Raw genomic sequence first — 23,092 nt, forward strand, 5'->3', positions numbered from 1 at the left:
GAACTAATAGGCCTGTTACTCGGGGCTCCAAGGTTCTAGCTATTGGATTCCAAGACATCTCCAGGGTAAGGAGTGAGAGAGCCACCTGTCACAGAGACCAGTGAAACTCACCTCTGCTTTCCCGAAGGCTGGGCACTGAACTGCCACAGCCAGCATACAGCTCATTACCCACACTCCCTATTGTCTGCACAGCAATTAGCAGAAGAACACACCCTCTCTCTGGAGATTTCTGCCTCACTCTTACCAACTCTTAAGTGGCAGCAAGTCAACAACGTGAAGCTTCCCGGGAAGACAGCATTCAGCGGTCCGATGTTTGCTCTAGGTCTTCAAAAGGGTAAACCTCAGCCCCTTCAGACAAAGGCCAGAGAGGCTCATGAGGTCTGAGCAGAAAGAAAGGCAGGTGCTACGAGCCCCACTGGAGGGGGCAGTAACTAATATTTTTAAATACCTACCATGCACCACGCAGCATTCTTGGGAATTTAGAAACATTCACTCGCTTAGTTCTGCCAATAACCTGATGAGGTACATAAGATTCCTAGCCCATTTTACAAATAAGAAACAGGGTGACAGTAATTAGTTGCCTAGAGGACTGAAAAGCAGCCAACAGGAAGGGTCCCCAATTTGGGAAGTGCTCGGATGAAATGTCGGTGCCACTGCGTGGCATGACTGAGCAGTATTTAAAAAAAAACCATAAAAAAACTGCCACTCTGTGGCATCACCTCCCTCTTTTGACAACCAGGGTATTCAAGGCAGGAACCTACATTCAAGTGCATTTATCCAGACCTAGGTGAGAAATGAGGTAAAATCAGCTTCCACTTCCTGCAGGAAGGTGGGAACTGACGGATAGGATGTGTTCTCTCAGGTCTGGAAGCCACCTGGTTTTTAACCCTTGCGTGTGACAATACTGGGCTTACAGCCACGACTGTCCTGATACCTGTGCCCACCAGTGATGGATATCCCAAGGACTTTAACCTGAAAGCCCTAAGCACAGTGTGAGCACAGAGCTTAACCTCTGTGTGGCACCAAGTGCCAGGAAGCACTACCATTATGCCTGCATCTTAGGGCCTCCTCTTCCTGTCCCCAGGTCAAAGATGTTGTATTGTTCCTCCTAATGGCAAGACCTAATCTGTTCAGCCTTACAAGAGCCCAGAGACTTGCAAGAGCCAGCAAAGCAAGAAAAAAGAGCCTGGCTTTCAGGAGAGCATCCTCAGAGTATGTGCTTGATGCAGGCTGATACACAGTATCCAAACTAAGGGCCTCTGGGCTCAAGGGCACAGATACACACACCCAACAAAATATGCAAAATATGTGTCAGATCAAAGCTACCACTCTAACTGCAGTATCACTTGGGTTTCAGAGAGTAGTACCTTTAGTTACATTAACTCTTTCCAGGACAAAATGGGTAAATGCAAGACAAATTGCACTAGATCTAGTTATGTATCTACTTGCTCTTAAATTTAACCGGGAGATAAAAGTTGTATTATGAGCTATTGTTTATATCACTTCTGTTCTAGAAGCCAACGTTTCCCAAAGCCCCACTGCAAAATAGAACATGGATCCTAGGAATGCTAACATAGAGCAATAAAATATGGCCATCTCATACATACTTAAGTGTCCTTTCAGCCTTTATTTGATGTTAACAAACATCTATAGAGACTACAAGGCCTGAAATTAAATAACAGCCACTTAAAGAATGTACTTTCTGATGTGTGTAAGGAGCTAACTGAAAAGAAATTCTATTTCGTTATAAATCCTCAAAGCAAGAGCTGGGCACTGTGGCTCACACTTGTAATCTTAGCTACTTGGGAAACAAAAAGAGCAGAAGGATAGTAGTTCAAGGCTAGCCTGGGCAAAAAGTTTGCAAGACTCCATTTCAACCAAGGCTAAGTGTGGTGGGGCATACCTGTCATCCCAGCTACTCAGGGAAGCACAAATAGGAAGATCATAGATCATAGTCCAGGCAGGCCCAGGTATAAAGCGAGACCCCCATCTCAAAAACAATCAACACAAAAAAGGCTGGGGGTGTGGCTCAAGTAATAGCATTCCTACCTAGCAGCATGAGACCCTGAGTTCAAACCCCAGGAGAACCAAAAAATTATTTTTTTAAAAAAACCCCACAAGGAAACAGAACCAATGTACAATGGGCTAAGCATGGTAAAATCACTTGATGTTAACTGACCCACCCAGGATCCACAATGCACCAGTGGACTCTCCCATTTTTATGTTTCTGATGCACTTTGTCTTTTAACCAATTCTCCAATTTTTCCATTCTTCCAGGAAGCAGGAAATGAACCCAAGTGTCACCTAATATCACAGCTGGAAGGGATCACCTGACCTTCTCACTTACAGATGCAGAAACTGAATCTGAGAAGGGAAGTCACTTTACTGGATCTTGCAGATGACTGGCAGGCCTCCTGACACAGTCAGCCCCACAGAGCTACGTGCTTCTCTTCTGGCCACTTATCTTAAAAGGCTAGTGGAAAATTATCAAGAGGTTCTTCACTGACAGAAAAATGTAATTTGTAAATTCCTTTAATGAATTCACTAAATCTAGAACAAGTTGAGCATCTCTAATCCAAAAATCCAAAATTCAAAATGCTCCAAAATCCATTTTTGTATGCCTACATGATGCTCAACCAGTAAAGTATATACAAATTATCTAAACTCTGAAAAACCCTGAAGCCTGTTCCCAAGTATTTTGGATAAGGAATACTTGATCTGTAGTTAACAATGTTGGTTTTGGAATCAGCTGCATCTAGATATTCATAGCAGCTTGACAACTTTCTAGCTGTGTGACCTTTGGCATGTTTCTTAACCTCTCTGAATCTTATTTTCTTTAGTTATAAAATGGAAATGTCAACCAAAGCATCTATCCCTCAGCACATGGAAAGTGTTCAATAAATTATTCGTAGTTAGTAACATACCCTCCTCCTGTTTGCGTGAGGACAGGGCTCTGGGTAAAGCAACTCCAACATCTCTCTTGAATTATACCTGCTTCCAAGAAAGTCCCAGACTTGAATCTGAATTTCTGACTTGGGAACTGACAGGGAACAGGGCCAAAAGAACCAGCCTGGTGCTGGTACCACTGCATCCACTCATTTACATCAAACCAGGTACGTGTAACAGGAGATCAAAGCATGGTGGCCTGCTACCCCACTCTGCCAACTCCCAGGGGATGTGACCTTGAGCAAATAGCTTCCCCTCTGGATTTCTTTCTCTATCTGCAAAACAAAGGTCATGAACTACAGGAACTCAAACTCAATGACCTCTAGCATTTTCTGTACCCACATACCTGCTACCTAAAGATAAGGTAATCTGGCTGTAAAAGAACACTGATAAATTCCCTGGGGGCAAAAACCCACCTCCCAAGTGTGATGCCAGGCCCAGAGAAAATGCTTAGTAAGTGATAAGTATGTAGCTTTGCCACAGTATCTCACATATCACAGGTTTCAGTATGCCAGCTAGGTCTCCTCGATCCTCTCTACTGCCAGACTTTTTGCACAAGAAAGCAAAGCTCCTTATATTACGTGACAGTGACTGAACAGCGAGGTGGCAGGCACTCTGCTTATTATTCTGTATCTGGGCCTGAGTGCTGGCACCCAGCCTGCAAGTTGTATGAGTCAGGATGAGTCAGTTAATGTAGCCTGGTGCAAGGCCTCAGAAAGGCAGCTACTATTATGGAGGAACTACTGAATTTTGCATCATAGATTTCACATCGCTTTTGACAAACAAGGAACGAACTAGCACGTGATGAGATGAACACTTTACACTAGCAGTGCACCCCAAAAGCTTGGGAAATTCGGAGGAAGAGATATCTGTATTGAAATATTATTCAATACATATGCACACACTTCTAGAAGCTGGCTTAGGTTCAGAACACATTTAATCTGGTCAAGACTGCACACTAGTTAGTGACTGATTCCTAATCCTGTCTGCAGATTAGAATTACTTCAGGAGACTGAAAAAAAGAGGCCTGTGTCCCGCCGGCACAGCCCACTCATTTAAGAATGCAGAGGAGGGAGCAGGCATTGCTTTGCTTTTATTTAATTCTGCCCCAGGTGACTGAGAAGTAAAGCCAAGATTGAAGACTCTGGTTTTTCCTTCACTTCTACACCCAAATTTAGTGGCAGGTCCAGCAGGGGCCTCAAGGGCTACAAGAGTCTCCAAAATTCCCTTTCGATCACTCACCACAGAATTCCCTGAGCTAGTAGAATAACACTAGCACTGCCACATTTGTGGTGAACCAAATCTTAAACAAGGGGCTCATTTGTGGGTGTATGGGGTGGGGGGGTCCTTTTAACCTAAAGTCTCATCTAGCCTTTGTCCCAACTATTGCATTTATCGGAAGCTTAACTGACCCGAGAGCATTCTTTCTGGAAGCTTCACTTACTCCTAAAATTGCTATTTCATTTCATGTGTCCCTACTCAACTGCCCTAATGTCATACTGACATTTCCTCACAATGATGAGTGACCTCCTACTCTCCCCTTCTGCAGCTCCCCCCTTTTCCCCTCCCTCCCTCCCTCCCTTCCTCTTCTCTCTCTCTCTCTCTCTCTCTCTCTCTCTCTCTCTCTCTCTCTCTCTCTCTCTCTCTCACACACACACACACACAGACACACATACACACACATATGCTCTTGCTTTCTTAATTCTTTCTTCATCCTCTCCTGCCTCTTGGCCACTTAGCTACTCTTCCACTCTTCCCCTCTCCTTTCAGCTGAATTTTCTGGCAACGAGTAGCTGCCATTCCAGCAGCACTTACTCCATGTCCTCTCTTGCTGCATCCCATCAGCCCCCCAGGCAGCAGGCACCTGGAGCATGACATTTTCTCAGGTGCCAGGTCTTATCTTGGAGTTTGCATAGTTCCTCAGTCCATTGAATCTCTCAGTAAAACTACCTCTCGAGGCTGCCCATCACCTCCTTTCTTCATTTGCATTAGTTAGTTGTTTGTGATTGAACAGTGATTGCAGGTGATCGAACCCAAAAGGGCCTCTTTTGTGGTAAGCATGTGCTCTACCATTGAGCTATACACCCCAACCTCTTTTCTTTCATTAAATAAATATTTTTCTTAATTATTAAAGAAATCTGAGCCAGCCCCAGGGTGATTTATACCTATAATTCTAGCTACTAGGGAGGCAGAGATCAGGAGGGTCACAGTCCAGGCCAGCCTGGGGCAAACAGTTCGCAAGACCCCGCTCAACCAATAGAAAAACTGAGCACTGTGGTGTGTACCTGTCATTCCAGCTACTCAGAAAATGGTCCAGGTCAGCCTGGGCATAAATGTGATACCCTACTCAAAAAAATAAACTAAAGCAACAAGGGCTGGGAGCATGGCTCAAAGCCCTTAGTTCAAACCCCAGTACTGTCTGCCCCCAAACAAGGAAAAGATATGAAATAAAAGAAAAAAGAAATCTATACTTACAACAAATCCAAGCAAAACAGAAATGCAGTAAGAAATAAGTAAGAGTGCCCCCTTCCCTAATCAGGAGTAAACACTATTTGTCATTCTTCTTGACTTTTACAATGTTTTCACAAACATGCACATAAAGAGGTTGGTTGGTTGGGTTTGTGAGACAAATGAGTTCCTGTCATACGGTAGTTTTTTTTTTTTTATTTCTGTTAATACTATATCAACATCAGTCTTCTTTTTGTAAAAGCTGCACGATATTTCACTGAGCAGATCCACTGCTCTACTACTGATGGGCTGATCCCCAATAGTCTCTATTTACCAACACTGATACCATAAATGTCGCTTTGTACAACTCTTCCCATATTGACATTTATAGGGTAAATATTTAGAAATGGCTGGAGTGGTTGGCCACAGGGACCAGGCCTTGCAAGACTTCCTCGGTCTCACTCCCTTTGCACCACATTACACAGACTAGCTCCTGCTTCCTGAAACTCCTTCCACTGGAGTCTCATTCTACTTACTGGATGGCTACTCCATCACTGAATCACCTCTGTTCTCGTAAGTAGACATTCCCCAGAATACCCTTCTTTCTCTTCTCTCCCTTGTACGATGCTTTCATCTTTCCTCCTTTATGTTCTGTTAGCAAATGCCTCCTAACCCACATTTCTAGTGCTTACCCATCTCAACTGTCTTCAGGACAGTCCAGCCACAAACACCTAACTATCTCAAACATCTGAAACTTAACAAATCCCAAAATGAACCCATGACCTTTTACTCTAAGCTATAGTCTCATCTGAAAAACAACAGGATTGAACTAGACTCCATTAATTCAAAAAAAAACTAAGAATCTAGAATGTACCGGATAAATTGATAAAAACACAAACCTAGCATTCAGGGAAAGCACACTCCAAGGAGTGGAGGAGATCCGTAAATAATTGATAACAAACAGTAGAATAAGATTCTAAAGTAGATGAGAATGGTCAAATCTGACTTGGGGGCTTGAACACAGCTTCGCGAGGAGCGTTTGAGCAGAGCCTTGAAGGATGACTAGCATTTCCACAGGAAGAAAAAAGAGTATTTCTGGCTGAGGGTGCAGCATGAACAAAGTGTAAACTCCAAGATGCATGGGAGGACACGGTGCATGCATCACGGTCAGAAACCACATAGAAGAAAAGGTTGAAAAGGCTGGGGCTAAAACCATACAAGGTTCTGAAACCTTTCGTAAGGAGCTCAGGCTTTCTTTAAAGGGTTTATAAATTTTCCATTCCTACTCTATGTGCCAGGTCTGGCTGATCAATAAGTTTGTGTATAAAACGATGCCAAAAAAAAGATTTTGAACTTGCATGGATACTCCCTGGGACAGCATGCCTATGGTTGATTAGCACAGTCAGCCAGGGACATCATAAAGTACCCTGAGTGTCTGCCATTCCTGTTGAAGGCAACAGGGAATTATTGGAGGTTTTTAAAGAAGAAAATGCCATAACCCAACATGTATTTTATGTGATATCATTTTGGCAGTAGTAGTAGAGGTGGAACAGGAAGACACACCCAAAGGAGAGAACATTAATCAGGAGGCTGCTTGACCGGTCAGATGGTGATGATAATGGTGATGAAGAAGAACGAGATGAATTAGGGCAGATGAGTCAAGGAAGAAAAGGAAGAGATAATGAAAGACAGAATCACAATGACTCAGAAAAAAAAGATGACTCAGAAACTGAGATGATGGAAGGAAGGGGGATGGGAACCTGGATCACTAGAGAGATCTTGATGCCATTAACTAACACAGCAGCAATCCTTGCTTTTCTTCCCAAATCCTCCAGCCACTTGACTCAGGATGTGCTGGTTTTTGAGGCCCCTGGAGGACACTGGGGGGGCAAAAGCAAGCTCCACATTGTTTGATGGCCCCAGCATTTACACAATGGCATAAATAAATCTAGCGTTCTCCCTTTTGCCAGATTACCAAGAAAATATCCCTCCATAGCTGAGCCAGCAAACACTAGGCTACAAAAACCTTTGAATGTTCAGGCTCCCAAAAGCTGATTCTTTTTAGCGCTTTCTTTACAAAAATATGCACACATCTTCTTTTACTTAATTCTCATGACAACAGCTCCAGCTCATACCTGCCATGCATTTGTCACACAGCCCTGTTCTAAACATTTCATAAGCAGTCATGGATTTACTTCTCACAAAAATCCCACAAAATAGATACCAATATTATCCCCATTATACAGATAAAAGGCCCAGGGACATTATATATATTTACCTGGTAACAAAAAGGAAAAGCAATGAATTTTGAAAAATCTCAAAAAAAAAAAAAACAGGCCCGGAAATGCCAATCAACTCACCCAAGCTGGAAAGCAGCAGGACTGGGATTTGAGGCTGGTTAGGAAGGCTACAGAGCCTCCATGTTTAACTAGCACAGTGTATGTTTTAGTCTATAAGAAAGCTAAGGCACAGCAGGCTCTCTGACCAGCCAAAACTACTCAGTTCTGTCAACCAATTAGTAATGAACCTACAACCAAGACACAGGTCTGACTAACGCACAATCCAGCACTGTTTCTCTGTCTCTGCAATATTTTCCAAGACAAATTGACCTCTCCCACTGGACTGGCATATTATTTTTGGGCCTTTGTTGCTTCTGCTAGATGAAGGTTCTGGGTTCTGATTTTCCCTTGCCCTGAAGCCTCATACAGTTTTTCATTAAGATCAGACACATGCCTCTATTTGGAGAATGGCGTCAATCTCTAACCACAGTTGCATGGCTCATTTCTAAACAACCAGTATCTGGAGGCAGGTGACACTGTTCCACACGCAGGCTCATGTGCACACACGTCTCTCTGAACACCTGCCCACAGTAAGCAGCAAGCAATGCCAGCACTGGGCCAGGCTCCTCTGTGAAAGAGAGGAAGCAAAGGTAGAAAAGCCAAATTAAAAAAGCAGTTGCTGTACCAGTTCAGGTAGACAGGCCCTTTGGCCTACTGCCAAAAGATCCGCATTTTCAAGATTGCAACAGACAACCATGCTCAAAAGAAATAACCCAAGATTTCTGGGGCTGGGGATGTAGCTTAGGGGCAAAGCACTTGTCTCGCATGTGCAAATCCCTGTGTTCAATCCCCTAAACACCACCAAAACTTCTGTTTCTCTGAAGTGGGTAAGAAGAACAGTCTAGCGTTGCAGACGGCAGGCATTCGAGGTGGAACAAAGCCATCTGGGGTATTAGAGTGAAACACTCAGCTGGGAATCAGGACACCCAGCCAGGCTTCTACTGAGCTGTGTGACTTTGGACAATTGTTCACCCCCGCCCCAGGTCTCAGTTTGTTCATCCAGAAAACAAAGGAGGGGGGAGCTCTCTGAGCTGATCTCCTGAGGTTCATTTCAGCTCTGACTTGATACTACTCTGCTGTTTCCACAATCTGAGAAAGTATCTCTAGAACATCCTGTGTCTACAAGAAGCAAATGAAAGAATTAGATAAAACAAAAATGACCTTTGTGGAAGGTTGCAAATGAGATAATACACAGGCAGTAGACTTCTCACCATGCCTGTAGCATAGTTAATGAGTGCTCAAAAATGTTCCAGGAGTTGCAATGCCTGTAATTGAAGCACTTGAAGGCTGAGGCAGTAGGATTCAAGTTTGGGGCCAGTGTGGGCTACATAGAGAGACATATACCCTGTCTTGAAAAAAAGGTTACATGTATTATTATTACTACTAGTCTGAACTTTTATGAGTATACAAGCTAACCAAAAAGTACAGTGACTTCTTCCTCTGAAATTCGATACTTTTTATTGCTAATCTGATCTAGTTCCTGGTTGACAGTGTTTTAAGGGTCTGAAGGAGTCCTGGAATGAGCAGAGGCACCAGCTGTCCCATGCCAAGGGAAGACATACACAGCAAAATGAAGTAGCAAGAGCCAGCATTTCATCCCAGTTCCTTGGGAACTGACTGTGGAAAAGGGGGATTAAAAAACGAAAAAAACAGGTACAGAGCACAATGTACTCTGCAAATTGTTTTTCAGAACAGACACAAAGCAGGGAGTAAGAAATTTGGGAAGCTGATGTGAGCCTAGTTTCCACACACATCCATCTGAGCAAACACAAGCCAGCCAGTCAGGAGACCCTGGGATCCACAGGCTTCACACTCTTCTCCACAAAGTGAACTCAGCTTTGACCTAAAGGTCACCCCTGACTCCTTTGTCCAAGACAGTACTCCTGCTAAGAGCCCTGTCCAGGGAGGGCTGCCACAGGGATAGGGGTCAATCAGTTTCCTTCACTCACTGGCCAGAAACTTCACAAGCACTCAAGAACACATGAACTTGGCTGGTGTTTGGTCACTGGGCTATTCTGAGAACAGTTGGACCAGGAAGCAGCTGAATGGAGACCCACAGGTAAAACCAGCCCCTTTCCTCGGGGTGCCCTGTGAACCCAGGAAATTGGGGGAAGGGCACTGTGAAGCAGTAGCCGGGAGCCCAAGGGCCCCGGCGTGAAAGTAGTGAAGATAATGAGGCATTTGTGCCCAAAACCCTCAGCAATATTCCTGCAGGGCGCAGAGAATAAAGTAGAGTGAAGAGAAAAAAGTGCAGCTACAGGCACACACACTCAAGTGCCTGGGACTTCAAAAAAGGAAGCTTTTAACAAATGCAAACCAACAAGGATCAAGTGCTGCTATAAAGAGGACCCTTTGTCATCATCTTCCCTAGGTCCTGGGATGAGGGAACTTCTAAGGGTTGCTATTTCTTTGAGTGGCTGTTGGCTTTAGAAATGCCCCCTTAAGCAGTCCTCCCAGGGAACCAGGATTATCACAGAAAATGTGACCTTGGCCTTCTCAATAACTGCCTCTTGACAGGAGAGGTCTTCCAATGGCTAGGGCAGCAATGGGCAACCCCCCATCCATGGCAGTAAGAGTCATATGACAACAGTCTAGGCTGTGGAATTCTGCAGTTTAACAGGTCATCCTCTAGTCACTGGTGGCTTGGACCCCAGTCTATTCTGAAACAGAGCAGCAGATCTTGAAAAGAGACAGGTTCACCACACCCAGGAGGAGGAGGAGCACTGTCTGTCTTTTTCTAATTGCTGATGTGTTGGGGAAGGCACAGTAAAGTCCATTCCCCTAAGCCGCACATTTCCACTATGATGGGCTTCTCCTTTAGCTAAGATACTGGTCCACTTGAAACCTGCCTTTCTGAGCCTGGAAGCGTAACTCAGGCACATAGCAGTTGCCTAGAATGTGCAAAGTCCTGGGTTCCACCCCCAGCCTGGCAAAAAATAAATAAAAAATAAACCGCCTTTCTACCAGCTCTGTGAGTGCCCCTTTCTCCACTAATAATTACCTAACCCTCCATCAAAAGGCATTAATGAAAAAGGAAGAATAAACCCATTCACCTGAAACCCCACCCACGCCAAACCACTCCTTTCATAGTCGCTGGTTTCCTAGACTACCAATCTCAAGATAGCTCGCACCACGGAGCCAGCCCTGGGATGCAGAGCAGCAATAAGTAAGCCAGGAGGTCCCTGGAAAGCCACCCTTCCAACCATGAGAGCCACCTCCAAATACTTCAAAAAAGAACAGGGTAACTTAAGGTAACTGTCACACTACCCACAAAGCTGTTTTTAGGCCTCAAATACCCAAGCAACCCTGCCCCCCAGAGATTACCATCCAGGTGCTAGCTTTACAGAAGCAGTATTTTTGCCCACTGGCTGACACAAAGATGCCAGGGAAGCTTTTCTTAGTGGAGATTCTTAAATCTACCTTCCTCTATCAAATTCCTACCATCTTATCCCGATGTCAGGCACATGAGCTCCCAGCAGCCACTGTCATAATGATGATGGTTGTCCTCACTTCTGTTGTCAGCATTGTAGTGGTGGTAATGCTGGAATTACTGTCACCATCATTATCCCAGCTAAAATGTATTCAATGTGTACTATGTGCCACTTACTTCCATGAATGCTTTGCTACCATTTTCTCACTTGCCTCACGTAATCCTCGCAATACTGGTAAGTTAAAGTATGATCATTTCAATTTACAAATGTGGAAACATGGGCTAAGAGGTTAAGTAACTGGCTCAGGGTTACATAGCCAGTGGAAGGATTTGAACCTCTATACCACCTCAGGCCCTATAATCTCTTACCCAGTACACCACTGCCACCTTGAACTATATAGCAATATTATCACCGCCACTAAAAACTGCCATCATTTATTGAGTGTACACAATGAGGCAGGACTTCTGGCCGATGCTTGACTTAAGTGACTTCATTTAATCTTCACAACTCTATTTGTTACATATTACCAGGATTCCCATTTTACAGATGAGTAAAACTGAGGTTCAGAGCAGGTAAATAATATTCCTGAGGTCACATGCTGATAGAGCTCTAATCCAAACCCAGAAAACATGATCCAAAAAGCCCCCTGCACTAAGTCGAACTTGCATTAGGAAAAGGGGACATTTCTACTTCCCTACGTTGTCAAGGTTGCTACTGTGTGCCAATCCAGATGTGCAGAGTCCCAGCAAGAATGTGGCCGTTAAATACCAATGAGGAAGACTTTCTAGCCCTTCTGTGGACATGGCAGAGACTCAGGTCTGGTTAATCTAGGAAAAGAGGATCAAGTTTCCTTCTAGAAGTCTCCTCACCCCATTTTCCTTCCAGCCTGATATTTGAAGATAACACCTTACCACCAGCCTCTCCTAATGCTCTGCCCAGAACATCTAATAAGTGTTTACCCAGGGCTCCCAGAGCCACAGTTAAGGCCTTAATGTGCAATCTGGCTCTGCGCCTTATTTAATCAGCACCTGAATGAAGTGTCTCTTTGCTAGCAACAGTCAGCCAGTCTTTCTGCAAACACAGCTGGTCGACTGGCAAAGGCGATTCAACTCACAGGCAAAAGATACCCCAAGGTAATTCTGCTGCTGACGCAGGGTCTAGATGGAGAGACTGAAAGCATCGGGATGGAGTGAGGACGGCCCATGCTTCCCCTCCCTTCCCTTCCAGATGACCCCGGTTCCCTCTCCTACACACCTAAGCCCATGCCCTCGGGCTGCTGCTCACGCTGCACCTGCCAAGCATGCCAACCTTCCCTCACCTCTTGCCTCCTGCCATTTACTTCGTTCCCTCAGAATCACCCAACCCAGGACGGGACTCCCACTCCCTTGCTCCCTTCCTCCCTCTGGCCCTCCCTCCAGCAGCGATAGACAGGAACCAAAGCCATCTGAGAGACCCCTGAGCTCTCCCCTTCTGGACCTTGGGCTGGCAACAGGTCCAAGTGCCCTGCCACACCATGCACAGATTTGTGGGCCCTGGCCTGTGCAGCTGGGAAAGAGCTGAGTACACAGAGGACTGGTGCCCAAAAGAAGGGGTCCTCCCCAGGCCTTCGGATTAACCATGGCATCCAAACACCTTGAAGGGGCACCAACATTAATATGATGCCTTGGCGGTCAGCAAGCAGGGCAGGAAGACACTGATAAGCCCAGTTCTCCTGCCCAGGAAAGGGGGAGGAAGAGGTCAACACCTGGGCAAGAAATGTGAGAAAGGCTTCCTGCTTGAAAACAAACTCCACCAATCAGAGAGCAAGCTAAGGTAACAAGGCCATTTAAAAAAAAAGTGGGAGAGTTTATTGAGATAGAAAGGTGTAAAGTGGGAGAGGGGAGCCCCCAGAGTTGGGGGCAGTCCCAAGAGAGGGTGCTCCGAGGTCATTTTTAAAAACTCATCTTCTCCCCAATGCCAGTGGAGTCTGTCCATGTGCCACCCTCACTTCAGTGTGAACCTCTTAAATGGAACTGCTTTCCTCCCTGTTCCATCATGGATGTCACATCCTCTGACGAAATGAGCATTCTGAGCAGTAGAAGGAACTGTTTTGGAGCTTGGAAAACTCTGGAAGGAGGCAGGCTTTGGATGGGGTGGGTTAGGTAGAGAGAAATGGGGAAAGAATATGAAAAAGAAAGGGAGAAAGACAGCAATGTTTTCAAAAAAAGAAAGGAAGCCAGGGAAGGAGAGAGCTAGAGGGGGGATGGAGAGGGAAAGGAAGGAAAGAAGGGAGGGAGGAAAAGAAAGAAGGAAGGAAAAAGGAAAAGAAGGAAGGAGGGAGGAAGGGAAGGAGGGAGGGAGGGAGGGAGGGAGGGAGGGAGGGAAAAGCACACAGCACCATACTTTGCCAGTTGTGCTGTGGAACTTGTTCAGGTCAGCAACCATGGCATGAGCTACTAAAACTGTTCTCCTGGTTGCACGTGGGATGCCTGCCAGCCCCACGCATTCAGTGCCTGCTCGCTTATCTCAGTGTTCTATGTATCTGTCCTTGACGGCAGGGACCCGCCTGGGGACAGCCCAGAGAACACAGTTCTGTTTCACATGTCACCTATTAAGAATTCATGAGCATGTACAGCGCTCTTATCTACAGCCCAGGAAAGACAGAGCATTCCGAAAGTTTCACTCAGCTTGCCAGGAGAGAAATAAGGAACGCACCCCTGAGAATAAATGCAAATGGCTCCAGGTTACAATTGAGACAATGTCCCGGGAGCCATGCTAAGCCTTTGCACCCACCATTTTGTATGCCTGCAATCCCTTTCCTCTACTGCCCTCCTTCATTCACTCGTATTTATTAAGCACCTACTAGAGCCAGTCCCTGTTCTAGGCACTAGATCATAGAACAAGGGTCCCTGCTGTCATGGAGCTAACAAGCCTCCTGCAGGAGCCAGCTGAGCTCAAATGTCACCTCCTCCAGGAAGCTTTCCTTAAATGCACTGGGACAAAAAGACCCTCTTCGCTCTATGCATCACTCAAATCTATTACTATATACGCAGTATAATGTAGTTTGGTCTAGTTTTCTTGTGTGTCTCATTGAAACTGTGAACAACACGGGAGCAAAGACTGATTCTTATTTATTTTTCAATCTTCAGCGCCTGGCTCCAATGTTGGGCACACAGTAGGGATTCATAAATGTTTGTTGAATGAATGCAAGAATGACAAACTCTCCTGAGTATTTAAAAGAAGAGTTTCACAGTGAGTTAGCATGCAAAAGTCAGGTGTGGACCTTCCTTCTTGTTAGTCTGAAGATCTCAGAATCTGGGAGGAGGAGTGTTAAGTACTAGAAGATAACAACAAAGGAGGCTTGGCTAAAATACCCGGTTGACATAACTCGCGGGACGCCACAAATGTCTTAAAACCCAGCTCACACTATCCTTGGTGCATCAACCTCTAATTTGAGCCATACTACCTAACATCCACATGAACACCGAGGGGCTACCAGAGACTAAATGCCTGCTCACCAGCCCCCAGACTCACGCCAGTCAGGACAGCACTTGAGCCAACTTCCCACTTAATACTTTAGCTACCAGGTAACGTCTCTCAAGGCGGGATCCAATGCTCACCAGCAGTAGAGCTACCAGGGAGTTTGTGAAAAACACAACGTTCCATCCTCATCCTTGACCTGCTTAGGCAGCCGTGTAGAGAGCCAAGCAGCTGCATTATAACCAGTTTCCAAGAGGTTCTTTCATAAGGAAAGGCTGACAATCACTGCTTTCCACACCCACAGTCTCTTCATGTGCACCTGGCTAGTTACTGGCTGGAGAGGAACATTTGAGACAAGATTCTCTCAATGTAACAAAACAGAGAACACAAAAGGATTGGAGCTAGGGGCACAGCTCAGTGGTAGAGGGCTTGTCGTGTATGCACAAAGCCCTGGCTTCCCTCCTCAGCACTGCAAAAAAAATAATAATAATAATAAAATTCAAAGGCTAGGAGAAGCTGAGAAAGCTGGCTCTTCTTGCACAGAGTATTTTTTTTAAGACGTGATAACAATGAGCCAACCACTGAAAAATACGGGGTGGGGGGTAGTGAGTCACTGGCCTAATAACATTCTTTTCATTTATATGATATTAAAGAAGCAAGAAATGAAAGTTGGCATGTCCAGATGTCCGCCAAGGGATTAAAAGCAAGATCCAACAGCATAATTTCCTGATCAGGATGAAAGCGAGCAGATACTTTGGGCCTCTGTTCCAATAACCAGCTCTTGTAATGGAAATGCTACAAAAAGACATGTGAGTTAGAGCTGACGACTGCCTCTCTCCTCTGGGTATTTCAAGAAACAGATGGAAAGATTCTCATCATGGGCACACTAGACATTGAAACTGTGTCCATGCCACCTCAAGGGAACACAGACAGGGCCACCAGAGAGGGAAAAGAAAGGAAAGCAAAAAGTGAACTCTATCAGTCAGTCAGTCACCAGTACCCAGGCATACAGTAAACAATTAACGTGCAAGTACAGCACTGTATTCAGTTCCCAGGGAGTTCCACTACTGTATGCCTTTCCTTATAAAAATTGTTCCTGCTAACAATGGAAACTGAAGAAACACAAAAACAAGCGACCGGGTCAAACACAAGATCACCTACCTCCATACAAAGGTAATTATTAGAGTTCAATCTCTTAAAAAAAAATTCTGTTTGATGTTGGGGCCTGAATCCTGGCCTTCACACATGCTAAGTGTGCACTCTACATCTCAGCTGCCACTATTCTGAGAAGTAATCCGAGGGTTGGGAAAGGAGGACAAAGCGTTAATAGAATGACAAGAGTAACTGGAGTCAGGTCGGAATGATCTAGAAAGGTTCCAGATTGGAGAATCTTCAGGAGTCTTTCCAGAGGAAAGGAATACAAAACAAATCCCACAAAGATGGGAAATGAAGGTGCCACATCTATGGCGAAGGAACAAAAATCCAGGAAGCCTGTGGATCAGCCTCTGAGCAGGTACCAGCAACATACGGTTATTTAACAGCAAGCGTGATGCTGGGTTGTATTAACAGGTGCACAGCACGAAATGGCTGGGAAGAAAATCTTTCCTCTCGCTTTGGCATAGGCTGGGCCTCTGTGAAGAGTTACAGCACCCAGTTTTGCATGCTGTGTGGTACAAGGGCATGCAGAAGCAGGCCAGGATCCAGAGAAAACAACAGAGACTGGTTAGAGGCATGACTTCTAGCAGCTACCCAGAAAGGTGGAAAGGAATTGAGGTTTGCCCATCTTTGAGCCTGAAGGAAAACCATATTGGTCATCTGCCAGTTTTGATCAGTTTTGCTCAGCTTCTCTGGTTAAATTACCACATAGTTATTTGGAGGACTAAAATGTTTTCTTTCTATGTGGTCCATTTCATGGTACAAACTGGGACAGGAAAAGGTTAAATCATTTGTTCAAGTTCCCGTAGCAAGCCACGAGCAAAACAAGCATCATAATTTTTAAATCCCAGTGCTGTCTGGCAGTTGTTTAATCCACCAGTCCACACCACCTCTCTTTATAGTGGATGCCCCCAAAGACTATAACAATGAAAGATGGGAAAATTCTTTGCAAATTTCCTTGGGGAGGGAGGAATAAAACAAACTAAAAAGAAATGTCATGCCTCACTGCTGAGGCCCATATAAACATCATCCTCTCATGTCCCCATGGACTGATGACACAGGACACAGTCCATCTGATAGGATATCAGCAGATGGCTGTGTCCTTATTGTACCCATTACCCACCGACATCAGTTCCAAGCAGGAATCATATCAGTGCTCCAGACAACAGATGGAGAACTAGGAGGTGTGTCTGCTCTCAAATCAAGGGGGAAAAATAGAGTCCAATTCTGAACTCCATCAGGTTTTCTCTAGAACAAATCCATTATGTAGTATCTTGAAGGCACCAGTGTGTTTTCAGTGAGCTGCAAAGCATGCCACCAAAAGCTCACAATTTTTTGAACACATACCATGCTCCACTTTTAGCAAAGAGGGAAGATGAAAATCAAACAGTGAACCCAAAGTAAGTAAGCCATATTCGGTGGAAATCATGCTTCTGATATACTGTAAAGAAGACAGGAAATCAAATAACAAAAGCAACTCTAAACATAGGGGGCTCAGTATTAAAGCCCTCCCCCAAAAAATCCTAGTGTTTTGGGTGAACAGCATCAATTATTATTATTTGCAAAACGGACACTGCCTGCTTTCCGTGCATAGACATAGAGGGTTAAATGGCAAATGTTGTGCCCAGCTAAGTTCAGTGCCCAGTCAGGAGATGTTGGTGCAGACACATACAAAACCAACAGGAACTGAGCAATTAAATAAGACATCCAAATGGGATCTTCTCATTAAGTTTGTAAGACAAAGATAGAGAAAAGGTCACTGAGTTAAGACCACTTGTCTTTACACACAATCAGCCAAACTGTCTGGCCTTTTGTTTTGTTCCTTTGTTTGTTTGAGACAATGTCTGGCCTCAAACTGGCTATGTAGCCCAGACTGGCCTTGAACTCACTATCCTACAGCATAAACCTCCCAAGTGCTCGGATTACAGGCACCTACCACTCCACCCAGCCTGGCATTTTAACCCTTCTGCTGAGAAATTGTGGATTTTTAAGTCTTAAATAACTATGAGAATCTCTTCCTGGTATGCCTGAATTGCCACAGGCTTACAGCTCAAATCTAAAGTCACCTTTGTCCCTAACTTGCTCGGAGAGAGCTTTGGTAAGCAGCACAAACAACACACTGTCACCCATACCTGCCAAAGTCATGGGCAAAAGGGGACTGACTGGCCAAGCTTGAAGAAAGTCCCAGTGGTATAGTTGGTAGACGCCATGGATATTTAGCAAGGGGTTTAAAAATGGTGCGATGACGTAGGCACTTGCTGATTTTGAAACCACCTCCCCAAACATCTCAGGCTGGAGCTGAGCTATGAGACAGAGCTACGTAAGTCCTACAACCCTCTAACAGTCTACAGTCTTAGGACATCTGAGAAGTTGGAAGAGACCAAAAAGAAACCAGACAGCAGGAATACTAATCAGGAGCAGAATTCAGACACAAGTTCTGCCCTTCCTTATGCTACTACAGTTGGCAGTCACCCAAAGGCAGCCTGGCTGTGACGAGGGTCTGTGTAACAAGGCGTTGGGAATGAATATTTTGCAGACTGAAAATGGCAGACTGGCAAAGTAACCAATTTTGCTCCAACTCCTCTACTTCCTGGCCTAAAGCAACATCAACCTTGTTACAAACTGAGGATGAAGGCCTTTCTACAAAGCCAAAATTGAGTTATCCAGTTGAGAGATACATATTAGTATGTCTCTTGCTAACATCTCCCTTTCCTTGTCACTTCAGCTAACATCTCCCTTTCCTTGTCAGGACTTCTAAACTCCAGAGTTTTCTACTACATTATAGCCTAAATCAGCTAATTCACTTACCAAAGCATTTCTTTAATACATAATATCTCTCCTTTGGAATAGACACAGTCATAGGTAACAATTTAGCATCTTTCTCCAGGCCAAAGCTGATCTATCATAAACTTCAATAAGAATGCATATCAAAGTGCCTTATAAGTAAAGTGCTAGATAAATGAAAGGAATTATTAACCTTACCTGCAATCATTAGTCCCTGCTGCCATCAAGTCAGAAAATTGCTTCCAACCATCTGTTAATTTTTTTAGGACTCACATCTTTAAAAAAATCTATACATTCCTGCTGGAAGTGTGACTCAAGCAATAAAAATCTATACATTCTGCTTTCAGGGAACAGCCCCACACAGGGGATGGAAAATTGGGATCCCCAGTAGGTTACTCAAGAATTCCTCAGCATGACTCTGTTCTCTGCCCCACCTTATAGCTAAAGAGTTTAAGGAGAACAGTACAAAAAAACACAAGTGACAGGACTCAGTCCAGAGTCAAGTCATCCTCTGCATGTGTCCCCAGATGTGGCCTGGTCAAGCTTACTAGGAGACACATGCAGCAAAAGACAAAGAGGGGCTGGCTGGTTACCTGACATCCACAGAAAAGAAACAAATTTCCTTTCTCCGCACAAGCAGGTCAACAGCTTTCCAGAATCACTCTCAGTTGCATCCCTATCTATTGCTTATGGACAAATGAATCACAGAACACGGACTGTGGAACGTCACGAGTGCAACTCTACCTCATTTTACAGGTGGGCAAACTGAGGCCCAGGAAGAGTACTTTCCCCAAAGTCATATGACGCATTAATGCCAGACCTAGGTCTCCTGAGTCTTCTAAAACCCTCTAAAATCTTTCCTCTAAAAACCACCATGGCACTGCCAGGTTTGATGTCATCACACCAGCAGCAGCCCCAGGAAGGCTGAATTTAGTCCTTTGTTGACCTTCTAGATAGGTGGTTGCCAGAGTTCTCAAGACCCCTTTGTAGAAGAGGCATCCTCTGACCCTTACCACCTGCCGTCCTAAAAAAACACTCCTGTCCAGAGAGCCTCATACAGCAGAAAGCCTCACACACAGCAGCAGCTGAGTTGCGTTGTTTCTTCTCACTAACAAAAAGGCCATTCATAAATAAGAAAAAAAGGACTGGCTCAAATTTACACAGAAGGTCTAGCTGGGCCAGCCCTGGAGTTCCTGTGAATGGTATCACTTCCCAAGAAGCCCACTCTAAAAAAAAAGGGCTGCCCCCTCCAGCTCTGTTCCATACTTATAGCCACCCAATCAATAAGAGCCTCCTTACCCCAAAGCGATCCACACCTCCTTACCACATCTGCAAGATGGGAGGGTACCACAGGTCATTGGCCACATTTTCCAGATTGAGAAACTGAGGTCAAGAATGTGCAATCGAATGCATTCCTAGGAACACAGAGCTAGCCAGTCTCTGAACCAGGAGAACCTTAGCACAATGCTCATCTGCCTCTGCCCCTCCCCCTCCACTGCTCCATCACCCGCTGCCACCCCAACTTGGGACTGACAGCTTCCAACTCCAAAGGAGAGTGGGTTTGCTTTCTGGCCCAGCTGCTAATTCATAGTTTGGCTGCAAGGCAAGCGACCTTCCATCCCTGAGCCCCACCAAGGCTATAAAATGGAGATAATCATTTCAACCTCCTGCCCCACATAGGGCTGTCATAAGTCTCCAGAGAACAACCTTCTACAAATATAAAAGCAATAAAAATGCTAATGACAGGTTTTCAAACTGCCCCTGAATAAAAGACACCAGGTTTTCCACAGCCTGAAAGCTACAAAAGACCGACTGCCTTCCCCCTTCTCCCCTTCCTCCTCCTCTGTGATTCCATAGCTTCAGAACATCTCTGCACAGTCTGAGTATACAGAAAGACAGTCTCACAATTGGTCCTCACCCAGATTATTTTTCTGTATCTGGCAATTTCTCATGTCAATCGTATTTGTTTTCTGTAGCATTGCTAAAGGGTAGCAGTTGGGGAGGTAAAAAAAAAATCAGCTCTTTGAGTACCCCTAGAGTATGACCACAGGAGACAGAATGGGAGTGATAAGATGGAGAGGTGTGCAAAGAGTAAATAAATACCCTCTCACCACAGAAGGAATCACCAGGCAAAGTTCCCCCCAGCCACCCTGGGGTCTGCTTCAGAGACCTCGTGGTAGGAGTTTGAGGTGGCTCTGGCACCTAAGAAACCAAAGGCAGGCCTCACCCTAAGAGGATCAACTCCCAAATGAAAGAGTCATTAAGAGAAACCCATAAAAGTATTTCCCCAAAGTACCACAGTGAAGAAAAGGAAGCTAATGTGACCACCTCCAGCAAAGAGTGCCACCAGACCCCTAGAAAATTAACTACCACAAAAGGCAAGAGCGCTGAGCCATGGACACCTGGCTGGAGCTGGATGTCCTGCTTGTGAAAGACAAGGCCTGCTCAGGGCTAGGAGGGGAGGAGCCTCCAGCCTGTGCCTCCTTTCTAGGGTTCAGGCACAAGCTTCCTCACCTCCACTGTGAGGCTGACACATTGTGCAAACATGAAAAAAGTCAAATCTGAAATTGGCACAATGGCAGCCACTCATTGGAAAATCATTTTTAAGGGTCCCACTTCCCACAGGGATGAAGTGCTCTACACTACCAAGTGTCCTGAGCACATAAAATGACTCTTATCACTTAGGCTGCCCAGGAAAAAGTCAACAGACTCACATGCATCATGGTGACCAGGTGACAGGGGTTGAGCAGGTAGATGACGGTCTTGGTGGCGAACTTAAAGCCCACCTCCACCCCGAAGGTCAGGCACAGGGCTACTAAGAGCAGATTCTTGCTCAGGCTCTCCTTGCCTTCCTCTGGCCGCTGGGTCACCTGCTGTGGCTGGCTGCCACGACCACCCCTACCGTCCTCCGTCTGCCTCAGGATGTGCCGCAGGGCCACCAGGATCTCCAACAGGGCCAGGGTCAGGACCACCACACTTTCCAGCAGCCGCTGCTGCCAAGAGAGGAAGGCAGCACAGTCGGGGCCCCCATTGCCTGCAAAACTGGGGTCCACGCCCCCATAGAGCCAGTCCAGGAGACTTTGGTAGCTATACCGGGACATGATGCAAAGTGGTTGGTTCCCCTCGACCACCGTACAGGAAGCAAGAGAGAGATGGACCACAAGCCGAGAGGGTTGCCCAGGTGGTAGAACATGTAAGGAGGGCACACCCCGCACCCCCCTCAGGACACCGGGGCACCTAGAGCAGGGGAGGGGGAGCTACACGCGAGGCCCAGGGTATAGTGCTGGCTCTAACTCGTCCCCACGGCTGTCTGGGGAGCCCCCCGCGCTTCTCCAGTGGCCACCAACGAGGCAGGGTTGAAAGGAGCCGTTGGCCAATCTAAAAGGAAGGAGAGGAAAAAATAGGTCTCAAAGAGGCAATTGCACCGGGGAATTAACGAAGCGGGGAGGGGCAACTAGCGAGGGAAGAAAAGGGGAACCGGGGTGGTGGCGAAGCAAGCAGGGGTCAGGGGAAGCCGGAGGGGGCCGAAAGGACTCGGCACTGCGGAGGGAGCAAACCGAGGGACCAAAGGGGTGACAGCGAGGGGACAGGCGGAGGCTAGGAAGGGAGCTAGCGGGGCCGGGCAGGCGGGGAGGGCGACGGGGATGGCAGGGACACCGGACTCCTCGTCTCACGCACTCCACAAGGGGGATCTCTTACTCCTGCAACCGCGTGGCCGTCTCTGCCCCCAGCTAGCAACTTCGCCGCCGACGGCCCCTTCAGCCAATTTACAGCCGTCCGGGTCGGTCCAGCCTCCCGCCCCCGGGTACACCCCCGATCCCCCAGCTCCACCCCCGGCCCCAGACGCCCGCCCTCCGGGCAGCACCACCCTCAGCCCGCCGCCCGCCCGGGACCTGCCCCCCTCGCGCAGGCAGCGGCGGGAGGAAGCCGAGAGGGAGGGCTGGAGGCCGGGCCAGCCAGGGGCTGGGCTCCTGCGGCCCCCACCCTCCGCCCCGGCGCCACCGCATTTTCCCGCTCCTCCCGCTAGGCCCCGGGGACGGGCCGCCGCGCCCTCGGGGCTCCACTCACCGGCAGCTTGGGCCCGGCTCGGGCGATCGCTCCGATCCCGCACTCCGGGTGCCCCGGCGCCCGGTTCCCCTGGCGGCCGCGGCCGCAGCCACCGCCGCTGCCGCCGCCGCGCACGACTCCTCCTCCTGATCTTCCTCCCCCTGCAGCAACTGCGCTCGCTTCCTCCTTCTTCCCCTCCCTCTCTCCTCCCCTTAGCCACCGCCTCCCTCCGCCCTCGTCCCTCCTCGGTCCAGTTCAGTCTCCCGCCTCCCCCCGCCCCCAAGTCCTCGGGCCACCACTGCCCCGCCCTGCCCCTTTCCCTCCCATGCCTCCCGCACTCCCCCCACCGTATCCACCATTCACACCTCCCAGCCCGAGTCCTCCTGGCTCCCCCCCCACCACCAACCGCCTCCCTCCAGCGATTCAATCTCCGCCTCCTTCCTCCTCCTCCCCGCCTGCCTCCTCTTCTGAACTCTGAGCCCG

The 23,092-nt window shown here is 46.8% G+C and overlaps 1 protein-coding gene across 3 annotated transcripts in view; it reads right to left on the reverse strand.

Annotated features, from left to right (window-relative positions):
- Tmem164 (transmembrane protein 164) overlaps window positions 1-22,785 on the reverse strand; it is a 157,403-nt gene extending 134,618 nt beyond the window's left edge. For 2 of the 3 annotated variants that reach the window (XM_074063169.1, XM_074063168.1), the window contains exons 1-2: window positions 22,631-22,771; window positions 21,277-21,940 (exon numbers count right to left, since the gene is read on the reverse strand). In XM_074063169.1, coding sequence (XP_073919270.1) covers window positions 21,277-21,663 — 387 coding nt within the window. In that variant the 5' untranslated portion in view covers window positions 21,664-21,940; window positions 22,631-22,771. Of the gene's footprint in view, window positions 1-21,276; window positions 21,941-22,630 lie in introns of all 3 variants that reach the window. The other variant, XM_074063172.1, reaches the window with a different exon arrangement.
- Between the last annotated feature and the right edge of the window lie 307 nt (window positions 22,786-23,092).

Source organism: Castor canadensis, chromosome X (genome assembly GCF_047511655.1).
Source record: "Castor canadensis chromosome X, mCasCan1.hap1v2, whole genome shotgun sequence".
Lineage (NCBI taxonomy): Eukaryota > Metazoa > Chordata > Mammalia > Rodentia > Castoridae > Castor > Castor canadensis.